The sequence below is a fragment of the Rhinolophus sinicus genome, linkage group LG02, assembly GCF_036562045.2.
Source record: "Rhinolophus sinicus isolate RSC01 linkage group LG02, ASM3656204v1, whole genome shotgun sequence".
NCBI lineage: Eukaryota > Metazoa > Chordata > Mammalia > Chiroptera > Rhinolophidae > Rhinolophus > Rhinolophus sinicus.
In genome coordinates this window covers 156,101,633-156,124,824 of record NC_133752.1, presented here as the reverse complement: position 1 = coordinate 156,124,824, position 23,192 = coordinate 156,101,633, and the positions used below count along the sequence as shown (strand labels likewise).

General features: G+C 34.4%; 1 protein-coding gene across 2 annotated transcripts in view; it reads left to right on the top strand.

The window, feature by feature from the left end:
* The window catches only part of PDZRN4 (PDZ domain containing ring finger 4), a 346,581-nt gene that overhangs the window by 304,604 nt on the left and 18,785 nt on the right, over positions 1 to 23,192 (top strand). For both annotated transcript variants that reach the window (XM_019756349.2, XM_019756350.2), the window contains one exon: positions 22,639 to 22,737. In XM_019756349.2, coding sequence (XP_019611908.2) covers positions 22,639 to 22,737 — 99 coding nt within the window. The remainder of the gene's footprint in view (positions 1 to 22,638; positions 22,738 to 23,192) is intronic.

Genomic DNA, 23,192 nt, shown 5'->3' with positions numbered 1-23,192 from the left:
TTTCTTCAATGCTGTTTATTGTTTCAGGTCTTATGCTTAAGTCTTTGATCCATTTTGAATTAATTTTGGTACATGGTGACAGATAGCAGTCCAATTTCATTCTTTTGCATGTGGCTTTCCGATTCTGCCAGCACCATTTATTGAAGAGGCTGTCTTTTCTCCATTGCATGTTTTTTGCTTCTTTGTCAAAAATTATCTGTCCATATTTATGTGGTTTCATTTCTGAGTTCTCAATTCTATTCCATTGGTCTACATGTCTGGTTTTCTGCCAATACCATAGTGTTTTGATTACTGTTCCCCTTGTTGTTGTAGTACAAGCTAAAGTCAGGGAGTGTGATACCTCCAGCATTGTTCTTTTTTAAATCTGTATATTGCTTTGGATAATATGGCCATTTTAACTATGTTGATTCTTCCAATCCATGAGCACAAAATGTCTTTCCATTTCTTTGTGTCTTCACTTTCTTTTAAAAATGTCTTATAGTTTTCAGCATATAGGTCTTTCACATCCTTGGTTAAGTTTATTCCTAGGTATTTTATTCTTTTTGCTGTAATTACAAAAGGAATTGTTTTTTGTATTTCTTTCTCTGAGATTTCATTGTTAGTATATAAGATTGCAATGGACTTTTGTACTTTGATTTTGTAGCTGACAACTTTACTGTATTCGTTGATTGTTTCTAACAGCTTTTTGGTGGAGTCTTTAGGGTTTTGTTTATATAGCATCATGTCATCTGCAAAGAGTGACAATTTAATTTAATTCCGAAATTTGGATGCCTTTTATTTCTTTCTCTTGCCTGATTGCTCTGGCAAGGACTTCCAACACTGTGTTGAAAAGCAGAGGTGATAGGGGACAGCCCTGTCGTGTTCCAGAATGTAGAGCAAAGGGCTCCAGTTTTTCACCATTAATTTTGAGATTAGCTGAGGGTTTGTCATATATGGCCTTTATTATGTTAAGGTATTTTCCTTCTATACCTATTTTATTAAGTGTTTTAATTATAAATGGATGCTGTATCTTGTCAAATGCTTTTTCTGAATCCATTGATATAATTATATGATTTTTGTCCTTTATTTTGTTTATGTGATGTATCACATTGATGGATTTGCAGATGTTGAACCATCCTTGTGCCCCGGGGATGAAGCCCACTTGGTCGTGATGAATAATCTTTTTAATACATTATCACATTCGATTTGCTAAAATTTTGTTTAGGATTTTTGCATCTGTATTCATCAGAGATATTGGTCTGTAGTTTTCTTTTTTTGTGTTGTCCTTACCAGGTTTTGGTATCAGGGTAAAGTTGGCCTCATAAAATGAGTTAGGGAGTACTGTCTTTCTTCAATTTTTTGGAAGAGTTTGAGCAAGATCGGTATTAGATCCTCTTTGAAGGTTTGGTAGAATTCACTAGTGAAGCCATCTGGTCCCGGACTTTTGCTTTTGGGAAGGTTTTGGTTGACTGATTCAATTTTGTTACTGGTGATTGGTCTGTTTAGATTTTCCAGTTCTTCATGGTTCAGCCTAGGAAGGCTATATGTTTACAAGAACTTGTCCATTTCTTCTAGGTTATTGAGTTTGGTGGCATAGAATCCTTCATAGTATTCTTGGATGATCCTTTGTATTTCTGTGGCATCCGTGATAACTTCCCCTTTTTTGTTTCTGATTTTGTTTCTTAGTGTCTTCTCTCTTTTTATCTTAGTGAGCCTAGACAAGGGTTTGTCAATTTTGTTAATCTTTTCAAAGAACCAACTCTTTGTCACATTAATGTTTTCTATTGTCTTTTTGTTGTCTATTTCATCTAGTTCTGCTCTGATTTTTATTGTTTCCTTTCTTCCACTGACCTAGGGTTTCATTTATCATCTTTTTCTAGTTCTTTAAGGTGTAATGTGAGGTTATTTATTTGGGTTTCTTGAGATAGGCCTGTAATGATATAAATTTCCCTTTAAAACTGCTTTTGCTGCATCCCAAGAATTTTGGTAGGATGTATTTTCATTGTCATTTGTTTCTATGTATCTTTTGATCTCTCCTCTAATTTCTTCTTTGACCTGGTCGTTCTTTCAAAGTATGTTGTTTAATCTCCATGTATTTGTGTTTTTTCCTGCTTTCTTTTTGCAGTTGATATCCAATTTCAAAGCCTTGTGATCAGAAAATACGCTTGGTATAATTTCAATATTCTTAAATTTGCTGAGGTTACTTTTATGTCCCAATATATGGTCTATCCTTGAGAATGTTCCATGTACACTAGAAAAAAAATGTATAGTCTGATGTTTTAGGATGAAGTGCTCTATAAATGTCAATTATGTCCATTTCATCTAATGTGTCATTTAGGGCTGCTATTTCGTTATTTATTTTCTGTTTGGATGATCTATCCATAGCTGTCAATGATGTATTTAGGTCCCCTAGTATAATTGTGTTTTGGTCAATTTCTCCCTTTAGTTCTGTTAGTAGTTGCTTGGTATATTTCGGTGCTCCCTGATTGGGGGCATAAATATTGATGACTGTTATGTCTTCTTGCTTGATGACTGTTATGTCTTCTTGCTGTATAGTCCCCTTTACCATTATGAAATGTCCATCTTTGTCTCTTGTTACCTTTTTCACCCTGAAGTCTGTTTCATCTGATATCAGTATAGCTACACCTGATTTTCTCTGGATACCATTTGCTTGGAGTATCAATTTCCATCCTTTTATTTTGAGTCTATGCTTGTCCTTGTAGTTGAGATGCGTCTCTTGGAAACAGCATATGGTTGAGTTTAATTTTTTGATCCAATCTGCTACTCTGTGCCTTTTTATTGGTGAGTTCAGTCCATTTACATTTAGGGTGATTATTGATATGTGAGGATTTCCTATCATTCTATCTTTCATTTTCTGGTAAGGCTGTGTCTCCATTGTTTCTTTGCCTTTTTGTTGTTGCCTATTATTTTTGTGTGGTGGTATTGTATGATGTTTCCCTTTGTTTCTTGTTTTATTACAGTATATATTTCAGTTCTAGACTTTTTTTTAGTGGTTACCCTTAAGTTTATATGAGCCCTATTTTCTTTATATCAACTACTAACCAATGTCATTCTGCCAAACTGAACACTCGGCATGATTTGTCCTCTTTGATAAATGTTCCTGGGAGTCAAGCCTGTCACCTGTCAAAATTGATAAGTGAGATGACAGTAGGGAATGTAGTTTTATTTGTAATGACATAGCTGCCAGCACTTGCAGCCTCTTTACCTCTAGACTGGTCTGTCTCACTCTGAGACTTTGCAATTTTCACCCAGATAGCCCCCAAACACATTGAGACTATGTCTACCCATGTGAGTTATTTATTCCAGAATAGTCTGTGAAAGCAGGAGGAAGATAAAGAGGCTACTTTCATTAGGCTGTTTTCACAATGGAAGAGTTTCAGTAGTTTTAAAAGGGAAAGATGGACTTGACAAATTCTCTTTAGGCATTTAGCAAAATAGGTAGTAAATTCTATAAAATAGTGAAACCCAAGGGATTACCATGAAACGTATTTCTAAAATCCTAAAGTGTTCATTACCTCATGCATTGATGGTATCTGAGGAATTAGGAGCCATTTTTTTGATTAAAGGGACTTAGTTCTGAACAATAGAGTGGCTGGTATTTCTAAATTAAATACACAGGAATGCATTTAAACTTCATCTTTTGCTTTTGTGAAGGAAAGAAATGAAAGTCTCAGAGGACCACCCCAGTGTTGATGAGAAGTCCGCAGTGCAGTTCTGTACAACAATTTTTTCCTTTCTTTCCTCTTTTCAAATGGGACTGTGGTTATCCATGTACATGAACATATTGCTCACAAAATCTAAGAAGGAAAGAGCCGAAATCTAAATATAGCACCAGCAGGAGTTTGGTCTGCCAGTGGTGTGGTCACTAACAAAACTTCCATTCACAGTGGAAAGTTAAAAATTCTTAAAATGAATATTTTCTTTAAATGATATGCTTGCAACAGTTAGGAAAATTTGAATTATGGCAGGGGTCCACTGCTTCTTGTTGCCAGACTATCCTGCCTCACATTGTTGACTTTAGGAAACCATATTTTGAAGATTAAACTGATCTTTTCTTTTTCCCTAGAAAGCAAATAATGATTCTTTGAAACTAAAATGTTCTTTACCTTCCAGCACAGAGCAGTGAATTGCAAGGTTTTCTCTGTCACACATGAGTTTTCAACAATTGTTACAGTACTGGTACTGTTCTAAAGGTCCTGCCTTTCCTCTGTTGCAGATGTTTGCCCAGTTGACAGTTGAAATCTATTTTTCATTGAGATGTTTTAGTCCTTTCTATGATACAGCCTTTCCATTTTCCTGCTGAGATTACTCCAAGACCTAATAGATGCCATCGTTAGAAATCGTTTTATGGTTCTCAAATTGGCTTTTCCTATGTTGCGTTTCATCCAGTTTTTCCCCTCCATTGCCCATTATAGAAGTAATTTGCAGAATTTCTGCATTTTAGCCAGGAGCTTTCAGAGGGAGTGACTACCTGGGGTGCTGCAAACCAGTGACATTACCAATGTGGAAAGGGCAGAGACTTTTAGGGCTAGTGTATATTCCAAATGTGTGTGTGTGTGTGTGTGTGTGTGTGTGTGTGTATTTATGGATTTCCATGTGTACATGAATTACCATATTACATGTATCTTGTCCCTTTTATAAATTCTGGACACTTGTGCTTTCACAGGCCCTTTACCTCACACACATACTTGCCCTGTGTTAGACATTGAGTTAAATTTGGATATGCCCAATGGTATTAGGAGATATAGAACAGCACTTTGGTGCTACAGTAAGTTGTGTGCCTTCTTCTGTTTTCAAAAATGATATCCCTAATATTTAGTGTCAGACACACTTAAAAGTTGTTTTATAGGAGTTCTGTTGGATTTTTGCATTCATTCATGGAATGTTTATTTTTTATATCATGTAAGGTAGTATTGGGATAAAAGAAATATACAATCTCTCCCCTTGGTATTTATCTCTGTTATTCATTTTAAGTGCACAGATAACAGTTACCCAGTTTCCTTAGAAAATGCCTATGTTTACAGTAAGAAAACAGTATTTTTCTGGCTGTGTTCTCCTAGACAATTTTTAGGGTTCTTTAAGTTTCCCCGCAACCCCCAAATCCCTTTCAGAAGCTTTAGAGAACCCTCAGGGTATGTATCACCTATTCTCTCAAAACTGCCTTTCTGCCACCCCATAAAGTCTGACATTTTCCTTCCGTCTGGCTTCAACTGTGATGTTTATGCCTCCTGTTGGAGATGATGTTTTGATGCCCACTCTCTCCCTCTCTCCATTTCTGACTGGCCCAGACGGATCAGCAGCTCACTAGGTACATGCCATGCCATGTTCCCAGAGTTACCGCAGGAAGAAGAACCACCTTTGCCTGTCCTTATGCTTTCAGTGTCATAAAGAGCTCAAATATGTCTTTTACTTTTGCTTGTTCTCTATTGTACCTATAGGACAGGGCATAAGAGTATAATGGCAGGTTTAAAAAGAGTCTGAGTAATATTATGCTACAATGTCAACTTTCCTTCAAACAGAGATGCAATAAACACCTGTCTACTCAACACCTAGTTCTAGAAAAAAACATTACCATGGCATTGCAGTCCTGTGCATTCCTCTCTCTGATCCTGTTTCTTTACCTTCTCCCACAGAAGTAACCACTATCTGAATTTTATTTTTCATTATTTTGTTTATCTTTATAATTTTGTCACATAAGTTTGTAACTCCAAACAATGTGTTCTTTAATTTTACATGTTCTGTACATGGAACCTTCCCAAATATATTCTTCTGAAACCTATATTTTTTATTCAAAATTGTGACCCTATCGTGTTTCCCCAAAAATAAGACCTAGCCGGACCATCAGATCTCATGCGTCTTTTGGAGCAAAAATTAATATAAGACCTGGTCTTATTTTGCTATAAGACCCAGTATAATATAATATAGTATAGTATAATATAATATAATATAATACAATATAATACCAGGTCATAATATAATATAATATAATATAATATAATATAATATAATATAATATAATATAATACCCTGTCTTACATTAATTTTTGCTCCAAAAAAACGAATTAGAGCTGATTGTCTGGCTAGATCTTATTTCCGGGGAAACAGGGTAATTCCTAGTTGATCCAAGTTGTTACGTACAGCTGTAACTCATATTTACTCCTATGTAGGATTAACATTTATGAAATTAGCATAGTTCATATAACCTAACCACTTGGTAGGCATCTGAGTTGTTTCCAAATTTATAATATTACAATGCTGTGATGAATATTCTTTTATGTATAGACTAGTGCATATTAGAGCTCTCTAGGAGAACTCCTGAGCATAGGATATTCACATTTACTAAGCAGTGAGTGCTTGAGTCAGGTCTAACTCCTACCAATAGCGTGGAGGTTCTCCTGGGGCGTCACATCCCCAAAAACACTTGGCATTTTCAGACTTTTCGTTTTCCCCAATTGTTTTGAAATGGTGTTATATCGTGGTTTAAAATCTTCGTTCTCCTGATTGCTAATGAGGTTGAGCATCTTCTGATATGTGCATGGGCCATTCAGTTTTCTTCTTCTGTATAACAAATCTTTTGCTCATTTCTGTATCGATTGTTTTTTTATTGATTTTTTTTAATTCTTTAAATATTGTGAAATCAATTCTTTGTGTTCCAGATGTCTTTTCACAATTTGTGACATGTCTTTTCACTTTTATGGTATCTAATGATAAACAAAAGTTCCTAATTTTAATGCAGTAAAATATGTTAATATGTTTCTTTATGTTTGATGCTTTTTATATCTAGTTTAAAAAATCCCTTTGGCCCAAACAAAAGTAGTTCTTATATTGTATTCTAAATTTTTTTAAATAATTTTATCTTTCACCTTAACCTTTGATTTACACAGAGTATTTTTCATTATAGTCGATATTTGGGACTCAAATTTATTATTTTTTTTTCTCATATGAATAACATAATCTTCTACTCCTACTAACTGAAAGTCCACTTTTTGCCTGGTATGTAATTACAACTCCACTGTAAATCAAGTTTCTGTACATATGTGAGTCTCTTTCTGGTTTCTCCTATCTGTTCCATTGGTCAATTTGTTGAACTGCGTGCCATACTACACCGCCTTTTTAAGTTTTATTATAGCTTTAGAAAAAGGCTTTGTGGCCGGCTAGATAATCCATTTTACTTTATCCTTCTTCACAAATGTCTTCAGTATTCTTTGTCCTTTGTAGTTCATATATTTTTTTTTAATTAACTTTGCAAATTCACAACAATATTATGGGAATTTTTAATCTGTACATCAGTTGGAGAAGAATTAACTAACTCTTTCTGTTATTGATTTTTCCAATTCGTGAACAGGAGCTCTCCTTTTCTCTAGGTCTTTAATGTCTTGCAATAGATTTTATAATTTTCCCTATAAGTTGCTTAAACATCTTTTTATTAACTTCACTCCTAAATTCTTTTTGCTGTTGTATTACATAATAGATAGAGCATAAACTCTTGAATAACAGTTCTTTCATTTTCTCGTTCTGTTATTGAGAAAATCACTTAACCTCTTTGTGCCTTCATTTTTTTCAAAATTTAAGTAGGGGTATTTGTATACTAAACCTTTGGAATTCTTGTGAGGATTAAATGTATTTTAAAGTGGTTAAAACACTGACAAGAACAAATTAAATGTATTGTGATTGTTATTTTGTGACTGCTATTACTATGTTAAGGAGACCCCTTTCATAAAAGGTTAATTCATGCTTGAAAATAATATATTTATTCTGCATTTACTGGGAATTATATATAGCTATACATTAGATCAAGCTTGTTAATCATATTGTTCAGATCATCTATATCCTTAAACTAATATTGCCTGATTTATATACCAACTACCATTATAGGAATAGATTTATCATTTTTGTTTTTTACAATTTGAGGTGCATCCAAGTCCACAGTGTTTATTCCTTCCTTGTCAATTTAACTTTTCTTAAAAGAAATTATGTAGTGACTTTCTATTTCTTGTGATGTTCTTTGTCCTACAATATATTTCACTGGAAAGTATATCTACACCAGCTTTCTCTTAGTGTTTTTTGGCATAGCTTTTGCCAACCTTTTACTTTCAACTTTTCTGAATTATATTTTACATGTTTCTTATAACATCTTGTAACTTCAGGTTACAAGTGTTTCTTGTCACCTTTTGAGTAGTTGGATTGTTGTTCCATTGTGCTAATGGTGGTGGTAATTTGTTTGCATTTCTACTTTGTCATTTTTTGTCTTTTAACTATATCAGTCTACTTACACTTATTATTAATTATTTATTAATTCCGGTATCTTGTGCCATGCTTCATTTGTTTTCTTTTTTCTGTTTCTTTTTTCTCTCCTTTTTCACCTTTTAAGTGAATTGAACATCTATTTTTCTCATTCCATTTCTTTACTCCATTGGATTAGAAGTAATATATACTATTATAGTTTTTCTAGTGTATATCTTAGAAATCTTAATTTGTCAATTTTTATAATTATGCAGAATCTTTACCCTTCTTCTAAACAGGAATACAGGGATTCAAAAACACTTAAACTCCAATCACTCCCTCCTGACATATATGTTACTTTTATAAAAATTAAAAAATTTTCTGACCTTATTTTTATTTAACTCCTTAAGCCATTATACATAGGGTCGTTAGATACATTTTTTTTTTTTTTTTAGGTGTTATATACACTCCAGATTTCTTAGATTTTCCTTGCCTTTCTTTCTTTTTGCATCTCAAAACTTCCATCTGAGTTTATGTTCTGAACTAGAAGTATATCTTTTGGAGTTTCCTTTAGTGAGAGTCTGCTACTGACAAAATATACTTTTTTTTATTTATCTAAAAATATATTTCATCCTTGCTTAAAATAGGTATTTTTTTCCTAGGTATAGAAATCAAGGTCAGCAGATGTTTTGTCTCAGCACAAAAAGATATTATTCCATTATATCTTTACTAATACACAATACAGATGGATTGCACAAGAAAGATATTGATTCCTGAATTAGTGGATTAATGGCTTTTATCAGTTCTGGAATATTCGTAGCCTTCATCTTCATGTTTCTTAACCTCTATTTCCTATTTGTTTGTTTTTATTTCTTTGTCTCTTTGTGTGCACTCTAGGTAATTTTGTTCAATCTATCTTCTAGCTCACTAATTTCTGCTTGATTAATTCTCTCCTCAAGTCTGTCTAATCTGCTGATAAATATATCCATTAAATTTTAATTTCAATTATTACAACTTTCAGCTCTGTAAGTTCTTATTTTTTTATATTGGTTATTTTTATACTCACTCTTTATTCATATTTTCAATAATTTCTCCTATTTTTTTCATTGTTAAATTTCCCTGTACATATTTACAGTGTCTTTGCAAATATGATACTTGTATAATTAATTTTTTCCTGCTGTATCTCACTCATGGTGCATTGTGTCTTTGTATATTTTGTGAAATTTGATTCTAATCTCATTTTAATTCTGACTTTATCTCTGGGACAACTTTGAGGCCTATGTTTCTCCAGCCAGAGAGTGTGAGTTTATTCCTGCCATAACTCCTGGAGATATCACCCTCCTAAGATTACTTTAAGCTTAATTATCAGCTTTAACTGTTTTAGATTTCACCTCCACCCCTCCAGGTAGTACAAAGTGGAGCTGCAAACATCCATGAGGTTTGTATGGGGGCCAGCTTGTTGTTTCATATTCTCAGGTGAGACTTTTGTCCCTTTTACTCAAGGCCAAAATTCACGATATGCTATTTTCTTTGCAGTGCCCTGGGAGAAAGATGTTGTATTTCTTGTTCACTGTTACACTAAGTCAATAGCTCTTGGGGCTTCCATCTTCCTTTCTGTTATCTCCTGTTAGATTCTTCACCCTGGGTGGGCCGTGGGCTTTGTCTCCTGTTGTTCATACCCTATGAAACTGTTGACATTGAGGCTAAGGTTCACTGAAATCAGTAAATGCTCTAAAAGCTGAAAATCTGCTGCCTGATTATTTTTCTCCAAAATTTCACTTTCTCTCATTTACTGTTATTTTGTCATCTCAGTAACACATTAAAAATAATCAAAGAAGTTTATCAGCATCATTAGTTGTTTGCAGCAGGAAGGGTCTTCAAAGTACCTAGCACAACGTTACTGTCAAATATGAAAGTCCTATTCCTTGAATCTTTATTTCTTTAGTATCAGTTTTCTTTTTCACAGGACTCTTAAACCCTCTTTTACAAATAGGTCCTAGCAGGCCATTGTGACCAGTCTTCTAGACAAGTCCAGATGCAACTGGATCTAATGTGAAAACATAGGCCCATAAACTGGGAATGGCCGTGTCTTCCCTAACACATCAGCTTGAGTGTGACATATATTGAAATAGAAATACAGCAACCCATATGTACTTAGAGGGGTGAAGAGCACTCCTGAGTGATGAAACTGTGGTAGAGGTTGGCTTGAAATATATTCATTAATTCAGCAAACAGGCACTGGGCACCACTTACTACTTGCAAGGTCCTACAAAGTTGAACATATTTCCTATACTGTTTGGAAGTTCATAGTTTATTAGATCTTAAATATAGGTAGAATTTTTTTAAGTATAAAAGAAATGTTTATTTAGAATGAGAAATCACAACTAATTACAATTTTTAAAAAGTGAAGAGCACAATGAATGTCACAAACAGAAAAGCAACATATTATTTTTCAAAATGATTTAACAGCCTGCCTTTCCTCTCCGTACCTTTGTTTTTATTTATTGTTTATTAGTTTCAGGTGTACAAAACAATGTAATAGTTAGACATTTATATCCCTCACAAAGTGATAACCCCCCTCCCCCAGTTTACTATCCCTTTGACATTGTATATAGCTGTTACAATTCCATTAACTATATTCCCTGTGCTGTACTCCACATTCCTGTGACTATATATATATACATATATTTAATTATATACTTCATTATATATATTTAATTATTATATATATTTAATTATAGATGACACTCAATATTATTCAGCTTAAGCTTCAGGTGTACAGTGCAGTGATCAGGCATCTACACAGTCCATGAAGTGGTTTCCCTAATAAGACAAGTGCCCATCTGATACCCTACAAAAGAAGAATGAAATCTTACCATTTGCAATGACATGGATGGACCTAGAGAATATTATGCTAAGTGAAATAAGACAGACGGATAAAGACAAATACCATATCATCTCATTTATATGTGGAATCTAAAGAACAGAATAAATGAACAAACAAAACAGAAATAGATTCAGAAATATAAGGGGGAAAAAACCTGATAGTTGCTAGATGGGAATAGTGAGGGTGGGGGAGAAGGTAAAAGGCTTAGAAAGACAAATTAGTAGTTACAATTCACGGGGATATGAAAGGCAGTTTGGGGAATATAATCAATAATGTTGTAAATATAGGTAGAATTTTAATTGGGATGAAAATGAAGTGACATAAATTTTTGTGAAGAGGAAGAAAGTATGCCAGATCTGGAAAATGATTCCTATTCCAGTTTGACCAGGTCATCAAATCTTTCAGCAGAAGAATAGGAGATGTTGGGAAAAATATTGTTTGGGATCAGATTACAGAGTCACTATTAAGAGTTTGGACTTAATTCAGTAATCAGTAGGAACTATTTGGTATTTTTGAGCATGGACTATTGTGTTCAAAGACTTATATTAATATCAAGAAGATTAATCAAGCAGTAATGTTCCAGATGGATTCAAGGGGGAAGAATAGGTAGAGAAGAGATAATGAAGGCCTGGACTAGAGCAGCAACTAAGGGAATAGGAAGGGGAAAAGAGAATAATTTTGTAGGCTATGAGCAATTATTTGTAAAAGGCCAAAGCTGGAGAATACAAGATAACCCTGAAGGCCTAAACCAGGCTGACTGGTATAATAGTAATGTCATTAATCAGATTGGGAAGAAGATTATTAATAGATTCATGATGAGTCCCTGAGTCTGACCTGTTCATCATGTAGCGATTTGGCCCCGGTACAAGCTCACAGAACTTCAGGCACTGGCACTCCATAGCTGTATAGCTTGGCTGCTTTGGGGGCATATAAACAACAGGTTTAGCATGTGTATCTCCTTTAGATACAGATAAAATGTGTTTTTTTTAACTATGCAACATTTTGAAATTACAAACTACCACTTGCTGAGCCTGCATGTTGTTCTTTATTTATTAGTTAAGGCCTCAGAATCTCTATCCCACATTTTCCAAAGACCTTATTCTATTATGTAGTTTTCTCTGCTGCTCGTGGTTTAGGTGAGACATGCCTGTACAGGCCTTTGAACTTCTTACACACAGGGGTTCTCTGGTGTTTGTGTTTAGTTTTTCCTCGCTCCACTGAATTGATCAAATTACATGTTTTTCTTGCTTTTTAATCAGGGTTTTCCAGTAAAAAATATGACCGGGTAGAAGGGAAGAAATAAAGATCTGCAGGCTTCATAATGTACCTAGCATTCATTATTAATTTTTTCAATAATTAATATTTGTATTTTAAAATAATGCTTATTTTTTGGATTTTAAATAAATGTTCACATAAAACATGTTTGGAAATACAAAAATATATTAAAAAGAAAGAACTCATCATTATAAAAACAGCAACCGGATCTAACTAATTATATTTTCTTCCAGGAATTTTTCTTTGAATAGAAGACTTTAAAAAGGGGGGACGAAACTGTATGTTATATAAATTTGTGTTCTGCTTTATTATTCATCATGATGATTTCCATGTTATAAAAGTTCTTCAGTCATAATATTCCATTGTTTAGATAGTCCTTTCTCTATTCAAACACTCTCACATTGTACACATTGAGACCATATGATACTTTGCTATGATAAATTATGTGGTAGTGAACACATGCTGATATACATCAGGTCACTTTTGATGATCCATCTTTTTGTATGTAGTTACCAAATCACACCGCAGAATACATAATGCAACGATTGAAATTAATTTTCAAGTGGCCAAAATGATGAGACTAATTTCATTAACAAACAAATAGAAAAACAAGACTACTCTTCAAAGGCCCAAGAAAAAAGCAGTTCATAAAGTGGTTGGGCAGATAACCATAAAATCATTTTAATAAATGAATATATTAAATAAATGAAAATGTTTAAATCAATCTGATCATGTATTTTATTTAATTGTCTGAACCCAGTCATAAAACACTACTCAAATTTCTTTAAAATGACACAAGTTGGCATCATGATTATGCAAACATACAGTTACGTACCTATGCACCAGTCACTGGGGAAATTATACCATCTAAAATAAAAATCAATATGTATGTGTGAGAGTATATGCATTCTTATGAAAATTTATAAGCTCACAAAAATTTATGCCGTCACTTATTTTGCATGTTTTTAAAGAGATGATAAAATAATATCAGTGGTAAATACTACCATTGTTAATTATGAATCCTATGGGTACAAATTAGGAGCTGTGACCAAACTTAGAAAATATGTGTACATGCAATTATGCCTTTAAGAATGTTATATACATTTTGAGAGACCTGCTCTAGTATTTAAGAATGCACATAAATCCCCCCAATGAACTTTTTCCCTTCAAAGTGTGGGTGTATTTAAAGTGCATATCTGCTTCTTGATTTAAAAAAAAAAAAATACTCATCAAGTATCTTGAGTGTTCTGAAGAAAAGGTAAAAATATTGAGTAAAACACAAAGCTTTAACTTCCACATTTTATAACCTTTTGTTATATTTTGTAATAGATCTATTTTTAAGTTTTAATTTCCTTAATTATATCAGAAATATCTATGAGGTAATGTGAATACATTTAATTATATGGAAGTGCTACTTTACCAAAAAAGAAAAAGAATAGGAAAAAAATAGTTTGGAAACAATTATGATATTTATGAGATCTTGACAGGTTTAAAAGTCTTGTACCTTTTCCTGTTATGATGACCACAGGAAAAACTCCCTAGCCCCCATTATAAAACAGCTTAGAAAAAACTTGCAATAATAGGCCAGTCTCTCATTAGAAAAGCCTATATTTCCTACTCCAATAACCAGCTGATGGAAATGAAGTTCATCTTGTCAACAGGTTTATTTATTTCCCCTTCTTCTTCTGCTTTGTTAATCTCCCTTTATGTTTCCTTAATAACACATTCTGGAAAAGTTCCTGAATGGTTTTCAAATAAAGAGAAGTTCTGAGGGGGATTGACACATTTCTGTTGTGTCAACATAAACTTGGGCGTCTCCCAGTCTGGAACTCAATGTATAATATCTGAAATAGATAAAGGTAGTCTCCTTTTCTCATACATCAGGTCAGGGGATATTCAGGTCTACTACTTAGTTTTAAAACGTGTTATTAGAATTTTGTCGTCAGTACAATAAAGATGCAGTGCATTTCATGTATTACTATAATAGAGTGGCATTAAAAATAATTAGGAAAGCCAGCTCAAAAGGAAGGGATAGAAAAGGAATAATCTAGACGTGTGCTGTCAAATCAATTCTTTGGATACTTTGGGGTCATGGTCAGTGACAAAATGTAGAGCCTACTAAATGTGAAAAAATTCATGAATTCAGAATCAGCCAGTTACCTACAATGCAAAGCTATGTATTTACTAAGAAATTTGTTATCATACACTCTGATACTAATCTGGAGATGTGGAACACCAAGCATCCTTTAATAATTAATCTTGTGGATCAAGTGTCTTACTGACCATCACATGCTAGAATAAAGTACCATGTTTTTGGATGATCATATTAAGGAAGACAATGCTTTGGATTTTCGTGGGAAGAAAATTTAGTTCATTATTTGACCATATTTTCAACCAGTGTCTCAAATATTGGATATAAAAATATAATAATATGAAAGATTTCTTCTTTTAACCCACTTCCAGGAACACAGATTTATTCTATGTAACATTTTACAATGCAGTTTCTATGTGTAAACTTTATAATTAATGTGACTCACTATGAAGAAAACAATGGATTTGCACTATTTTTCACAAAAGAATTCCATTGCATATTAACATATTGACCCAACATGAATCATATTAAATGGAATATTATCTGATAAATTTAGATTAATATCTCCATTCAAGTTCAAAAAGTAGTTTTTGTTAATATGCCCCACATTCTTTCCTTTTATTAACCTTTAGCCCAACTTCACAGTAAATCTACCATCTCTCTAAACTCTGTGCCCTTTGCAGCAGTCTTTCAGCCCTAACCAAAGCTAAATAGACTCTTTCTTCTGTGTATCTTAGACTGTAGCCCTGTCCGTTTATTCTGCCTTCTTTACCACTTGATCCTTACCCATGTATCCTGCCTCGGGATAAGCAGTGTCTCAGCTTCTATGCCAAGTATTTAACAGGACTTCCAATATTCCAAAATGTTGGCTGCCAGTGACATTGTTTCCCATTAGATAAAGTAATGATAACTCTTACCACCACAGCTTGTCACACAAAGTTGATATGTGTAACCTATTTCAGTCCTGGTTTACTAAATTCCCTTGAAGGTGCTCCTGAGAACCATTTTGTGAATGCTTAGATTTGCTGTTATTCCTCTATAGTGTGCACTCTGCCACCTAGAGTAGCTATAGATTATCTATACAGACCCTGATATTTAGGTAAAAGATATTTGCTTTTCTCAAGTAAATGTCTGCCTCTTCAAAATGATGTTTTGTTTTGTTTTTACTTTAAAATAATGTCCCAAACAGTAGATGGTATCTCTTTAGCTGATCTCCTTTACGGAAAACATAGCCAACCCCAAATCATGACCATGAATGTCACCAAGAAATGCAATCATTGAATCAGGGACTACCAGGCACAAAGGCACTCCTTGTCCTTTTCAACTGTTTCCTTTGCAGAGAGCACACAGCTAATCTCAAAGAAACGCTGTTAACACTTTCCTTTGAAAAAGCTATTTTCAGTAATTCAAAGAAAAGACAGTTTACAAATGCCAAGAGTAGATATAGAATAAAGACAGGAGGACCAGGTGAAAAGCAGTGCTATTGAAATCACAATAGATGTTTAAGCCTCTTAGAGAATGGGGAACATTTTTATGTAAAAGTTTGGTGTACTCTTTCTTCTTTTTAAGTTTGCTGTAGACATGAAGTGTTGAAAAAATACTAAGAATTTTCGATTCAAGCCCTTCTCTCCTAGCGTATAGATTCCTCATTCTAATTCAGTTTACAAGACAACAAACGTCAGTTTCTCGATCTTGTTTCTGCCTCCACACATCCTACCTACCAACATGCTTCTATCAGTTTCTCTCATTCTATTCAATGATTTTGCTACCCCAACACGCTCTTCTCCTGGTACCACTCCAAACCACCATCCCAGCAAGATCCAGTAAGATCACTATACTTCTGCTAAAGCCATCTCTCCAAACTGCAAATCAGACTGTATTTCCTTTACAGTGACTCCTCTTTCCTTTTCGCAGAGTCCAAATTTCTTAATATGTTGTGGCCTGCCTTCCATAAGATGGCCTTCATTTACCTCCACAGTTTTATTTTTCCCCGTGTCCCCTCATCTACCCCAGTCTTAAACACTTAGCTTCATACACTTCAACTACTATAGCTCATCTAATTGGACTTGCTGTTTCCTATCTCTGTGTTTTTGCATGGTCAGTGTTCTCTGCTTGGAAATTTGGTGAACACCAAGGTCAATTCCATTATCTCTTCCAAGGCGCTTTTATTCCCCAACCTAGAGCTGACCACTGTCTCATTGGGTTTCCTCCTAGCCCATACATGTGGATTTATTAATGCTTTTTGTGTGTGTAGCAATGACAATGATCTAATAAGAAAAGAGAAACTGATAACACAAGAGAAAGAGAAGGAGTAATTCCATGAGAAAAACTCTTGACAAATTAAAAAGAAGAAGAAGAAATTATAAAGCATGTACAGGAGCCATTGGCATTTGACAGAATTGGGGATTTTTCTTTCATTGTAATAGAGACACAGACTACAAGGTGGTTACAGATGAATTTAGATTGATATTGATAACCTGAGTGGAGAGCACATGCAGTAGTTTCCATTTCATGGCTTCTTTTTCTCCATGAAGCATGGAACAAGACAATCGGCTAAGAGTAAAGAGAGGACACTGTAATAGAGAAAATGGGTGTGAGATACCAGACTCAGAGTGAAAAGTTGAGGTAGTAATTATCTACTAGTGCCCAATGAACTATGAGGTGAGGTCATCTACTGAGAGTGGGAATGTTCTGTTGGAAATTTGAGAAAAGAGATATAACCTGACAAGGGAAGTATAATGTGATTGTCAGGCACACTGATGGCACATTTGAGATTTGTGGTAATGAATTTACAGTGAAAGCAGTCACTGTGCTCAGCATGGTGTGCATTTTCCTCCAGGATCATGCAGCTGCTCAGGTGGGATTACAAGGAAGTGAATAGTTGGGCTTAACCATGGTTGACTTTTGCTGGGTGATACAGTGGAGACAAAGAGCAAGGGAGTTGTGGATTTTTATAAAAGATTGTTATGACTAACTGTGGATTCAAAGCTGGGAAAGGAGAGTGGGGAGGGCACAAGGGAATTATTGACATTGAAAAGTGGAAGGGTCAATAGCTTCAAGGTCTAGTGAGAGAGCAAAAATGCTAGAGTGAGAACACAGGAGTACTTGAGCTGATCAGAGTGGAGTGCTTAAAGTGAATGTTTTCAAAGTAAAGCAACTATGGAAATAACATTTTACGAATAGTCTTTTCTACACATTGTTCATGGCATGTTGAACTATTTTGGATGGAGACTCTCACATGAAGAACTAACATATAAATCACAAAATCTAGTCACAAATGACTGTGGACAATGTCATTAGTAAGCTAACAAATGATCATTTTAATGGTTGTTCAAAACTCACGAGTCAACTGTGAAAAACCCTGGATTTACAGATTCTTACAAACAACCCTCATGATCCTAATATCTAAAAGCAGTTTTCTCAAAAGACATAATAACCAAAATAGAAAAAGCAATAAATAAATAAATAAATAAATCCACATCTGATGTTAACAGCACAGCAGTAATAACAATAATAAAATGTTGTACCTTTTTTTTTTTACACTCACCTTGATTTTAAGTTTTTCATTTCTATTTTTGGTCCAGAAATCATGACATTGATTATTGATTACAGGCATCACGGATCCATTCCCACTCCAATTAACAGTATAAACAAAATTACTATTTCTATTTTTGTGAAGGTGTAAAATACATTCAAAATGGGCAATTTATGACTTCCTAAGGCAATTCGGAGCCCACAGTGAGAAGCAAACAACCTAGGTCTAGAAAATGTGACAGCTTTATTTCCCAAAAAATCCAGAAAGTCTCTAAGATTAGGAACTTGGGGATTAAACACTGTCCTCTTTCACAACAATATCATTGGAAAAGAAAAAGTAGTTGAATAAGGGGTTGAGGTGAGGGATGTTATTAATAGTATAAGGGCATGGCCCTATTGCTTTTGATTTTACCCTAATGTCTCCAGAAATGTGAATTAGTTTCTAGCTGCAGCAACTTGTTATGAATGTTTGGAGTTGGAGTGAGTGGTTTTGAAATGCTGTTGTCATAGTGATTTGGATAGTCCAGGAATTTTGTTATTTGTTTCTTACTATGTATTATACCTGGTTTCCACTTTCCAGAAGATAATTACATTGAATCAGTATTTTCACAGTAGAGTTTTTAGGCTTCTTTTACCTGTGGGGGTTAAAGTTTTCATATGTCCCATTTATTTTATTTTATACTTTTATTACAATGTTTTGTTGAAACATCTAAACATGGTATTTCTCTAGTTACTACTAAACAATACAAAATATAGGGCAATATATATGATTAATATTAAACTTGTATAGTAGTACATATGTTGTCTGATAAATAAAAACCAGGAAAACAAATGAAATAAAAATAAAGGTATGCACACAATAGACCCTCTCCCCTGTGATTGTTAGTTAATATCAATGACCGTCCTGTCTAACCCTGACTATTTAGACTTGAGGCGTTCCGACAGCCTCTGAGTTTCCTACTCAGAGGAAAAACCTTCATGGCATGGACCTCAGAGCTCTTTAGCATTTGGAAACAATTTGTTTTAAAAGCCATGGCAGGCTTCAAGCCTCAGCTCTTCCTCCAACAAGAGAGTCCTATCTAGAAAGCAAGTGTAATTGTTGTTTTTTTACTTTTTAAGTTCCTTGTTCCTCCCCAGACCCAATCATAAACACTATGGAAATTTCTAGCAATGTAGTATAACTGATTTATGTAAAAATCCCATTCTTGTCATTCTAAGATTAAGAGGGTGTTTCACAGCAAGCTTTACTAACTTTAATCTTCTACTCCACCCTCAATCTTCATATAATTAATTTCTTACAGGACTAGATATCATGATTTGATTTTTTTTTTAAAGGGACTTTATACCTGCTCCCAGAACATAGCATGTTAAAGCACATTTAAGCCAAAATTAATGTAGTTTCACCAGGTCTATGAAGTGAAGCTTCCACTCCAGTCACGAATGACTGACGGATGGTGAGCACTGCTATCTGTTCAGGCTTCGCTTTGATTTGTATACGCCCATGAATCGTCTCCGTGGAGAAAATTGTACAAAGGTAGCATTTCACTTTTATGTTTTTCATCAAACAGCTTCTAAGTGACAGACGGAAAGGTATGAATGTTGTTAGGGAAAACATGCTCTATTACCAGGAGGTTGTTTCTTCAGAAGTCAGAGGCTGGTGTGCCCTGTGAAGAGAATGCTAAATTAAACCCGTGCCAGACAATTCCTTTCAGATAATCAGGCTTTACAAAGCCACCTTTGCCTCACACAAACAAAATGGTCTACAGGTAGCTGCATATAAGTTATTTTGTCATAGAATTAAAGGAACTTTGATTCTAAAATGTATGCTTTCTTTGTACCAATATGAAATATGTAGTGTCTGAGGTGTTTTCAACCAAAGAAAGAAAAGCAAGTCCACACTTGGGACTGGTTTGTGAGATCCAGGAAATCTCACTTTAGTCTCCTCAGAGCCTGGATTCCTGCTACCAAAAGTTCTGTCTTTTGAATGAAAGCTTGGTATTTTCAGTCTTTATTAGTATGAACCGAACTTTGGCTGACCCACATTTAAAGTAATTTTAATGATGATCCCATTAAGAAATATTTATCAATTATCTTTATATCTCAAGAGCTACTTGTGAGAAAATGGAAGACCACATCCAATGCCCAACTTTGCAAGAAGATCCAGAAGATGGCAAACCTGAAATAGCAATGGCTACCTAGATAGGCAGACCTTAAGAACTCCAGGAAGCTAAAAGGAAATATGAGTGCTCTGAATGTCTTAAAAAGGGAGATACTGAAATAAAGGTGTTGTAGGTAACTTTGAGACCAGTTTCAGAGTTTTTCTTAGATCCAACGCAATGACAATATAGAAAAGTTATTTTGACCTCAGGATCTTAGCCTCCTTTTCCCTGTGGGTAAATGGTTTTATTTGTGATATTGAAGGCTTACAGGTGGGTTCTGCCCTTTTTATTTTAATAGATTGGTTCCATTTTATTGCAAAATATTTTGATACGCATCTTCTAAACAATCACCAAACTAGGGCACATCACTGAGAAAGCAGAGAAAACACTCACAAAAGAAATGCTCCCCTCTGGAAATACCTTCCCATGTAGAAAATGTCTCCCTGCTATTGGAAGGACGTTGAAAGTCAATGGATTTCAAGTTTGGCTGTGGCTCTTGATTTGCTTGCATTTAAAGGTTTCCATCTCAGTTCTTTATGGAATGTTTAGGTTTTCTTGTAGGCCTCTTAGGAATCGCAAGCTTCTTTACTCCTTAATTGTGTACTTCATTGCTATAATTGAAGCTTTTTTGTTGCTGTAATTCCTTCCTAATGTTACAGTTTTAGTCAAGTATTCTTTCCCTCTGGAGGCATTAATTATTGCCAGTTTTGAAAATGTCCTTGCTTGGTATGTTCTTTTCACTTCCAGTGCCAAATCTTGTCACTTTTTCCTATTATTCTTCTAGGTGAAAAGAATTTTCATCTTTTTTCTTTATTGTTCAGCATATACCATGCCCTTTTTAACCACTGTAATGCAGTTTATAGTATCTTTGCCCATCAGTTAGAAAGTCAGCATTCTTCATAGCTTCATGTATTTCACCAATTTGCACTACATGCCTCAAGAGAGGAGATTTAAATTCTATTTGGTTTGATATTAGCTGTGAAACTATTGGTCAGTAGAGCTTATGCTCTATCCTTGCTTAGGATTTACCTATGGTTTATAGCATGTCATTAAAATAAATGCTTATTATCCAACAACAAAGACTTCACTGAAATACAAAATTGAAAGGGAGAATATACTTCTTCAAATGTAGCAGAGTGTACTGGGAGGTATCCTCTTGTTTGAAGTTAAGTGATTTTTTCTTTATTTAGTCCTGGTACCTATTTCAGATCATAGGCAGTTAATGGATACTTTATTATTATCACACTTCAAAATCTTCTTTCCATTCACACACACACACACACACACACACACACACACACACAATCTACTCCCAATTGAAGAGGAAAGACTACTTAATTACTGTTTTACAAAAAGTTACAAACATTAGGAAAAATTTCAAAATAGAAGCAATCACCCTTCAACCAGCATTTTCCAAGTGCCCACACTCAGTAAATCCCTGTTCTAGGCATTGGAGAAATAGCATAAAGGAAGACAGACAAATCTGCAACTTCCACAGAGCCTGAGTTCTAGAAACTTGACCCAGACTTAACTTTCAATGTAAATTTACTTTGTTCTTTCTCATCTGATTATTTACTAAAAGGCTTTATATTCTCCATCCAATAGGAACAAGTTCTCCATGATGAGAGTACCAATTTGTGTTTTAGTCCTTGGAATTATGCAATTTATCCTAAAGTCATGTGCTTCTGAGAGTAGTACAAGTCTATTTCATTATATAAAAAATGAAATACACTGAAATTTATTATTATTTTACTGAACATAAATCAGGAAATAGATTCAATATACATTACCTAAGGACTGACATTTCAAGCCCCTTAGCCATGTGTTTCAGGAAATGTGTTCTGTTGTTCATTTACTGCTACATTTTGAATCATTGCCTCTGCCCATATGAAGGTTGATGTCTCTCCTTTCAGCCTGGATGAACCCATTTCATCCCAAGGGCCAGAGCTTCTGCCAAGTAATAGAAAACTTTGACCTGAGCCACACAACACAAGCTTATTATTATATTGTATAGAATTCAAAAGAATGGTGCACAGTCTATAGTCTTTTTTATTTGAACTTTACTTTGTTTTATTAAAATACAAATAAAAGCACAGTAACTCAATATTTTTATGAACATTTTTCTGCCTATTTTGACATTCTCAAATATTTTATTGATTCCACCTTATTGATTTATGAATATTTTATTTATACTTTATTGTGTGACTTCTAAGTAGTTTTAAGTTTATGATTTGATGCAAAAAAAATTCACATTTCCAACTTTACAGTGACATTTAAAACACTGAGATAAAAATGCAGAAATACATGTTGAAGGTAAATTTTGATGATTTGGGTAACATCTTAATTTCAAATGTTGGGCAATAATTACGAAAACTTCCCAAGGTAACCCAGAGTATCAGTGAGTTCTCCATTCTGCTGTGGGATTTCTCTCTGAGATAAATGTCGTTCGGTGTGTGTTTTTCTCTCAGGAGGTCGAGCTGTGCCGTGTTAGCAGTCAAGAGAAGCTGGGCCTGACAGTCTGTTACCGAACGGATGATGAAGAAGACACCGGCATTTATGTCAGCGAGGTAAGAAATGCCACGGAGGGGAGCTGAAGGGAGAGAGACTGTGAGGAATGGAGTGAAATGACTCTCAATGAGAAAATCCTTGGGAGGCTTGAATGTGAAGAATTGGCCATGTTCCAATACTTGTCACTTTCAATTAGGAAAGTAAATTATGTTGCCCAAGTAATGTAATTATTATCAGCTTGTTTACTGTGGATGCTTTCACCACAGAATCCCAGTAAGGAAAAAAGCAAAAATAGTAACATTGTGTAAATCTGAACAAATTCCCATAAGTATACAGGAAGTCGAGTAAAGTTTCTGATCAACAAACATTTGTCTTTCCATCCCACTGTCTTTTATCAGTTCTGTTAACAATAGCATTAACTAATTCTTTTAAATCTAATTTTCACAATAATCACATATTTTACTCTGCTGACAGGATTTATAATTTGAATATTCAAGAAATGCATCTATTTGTG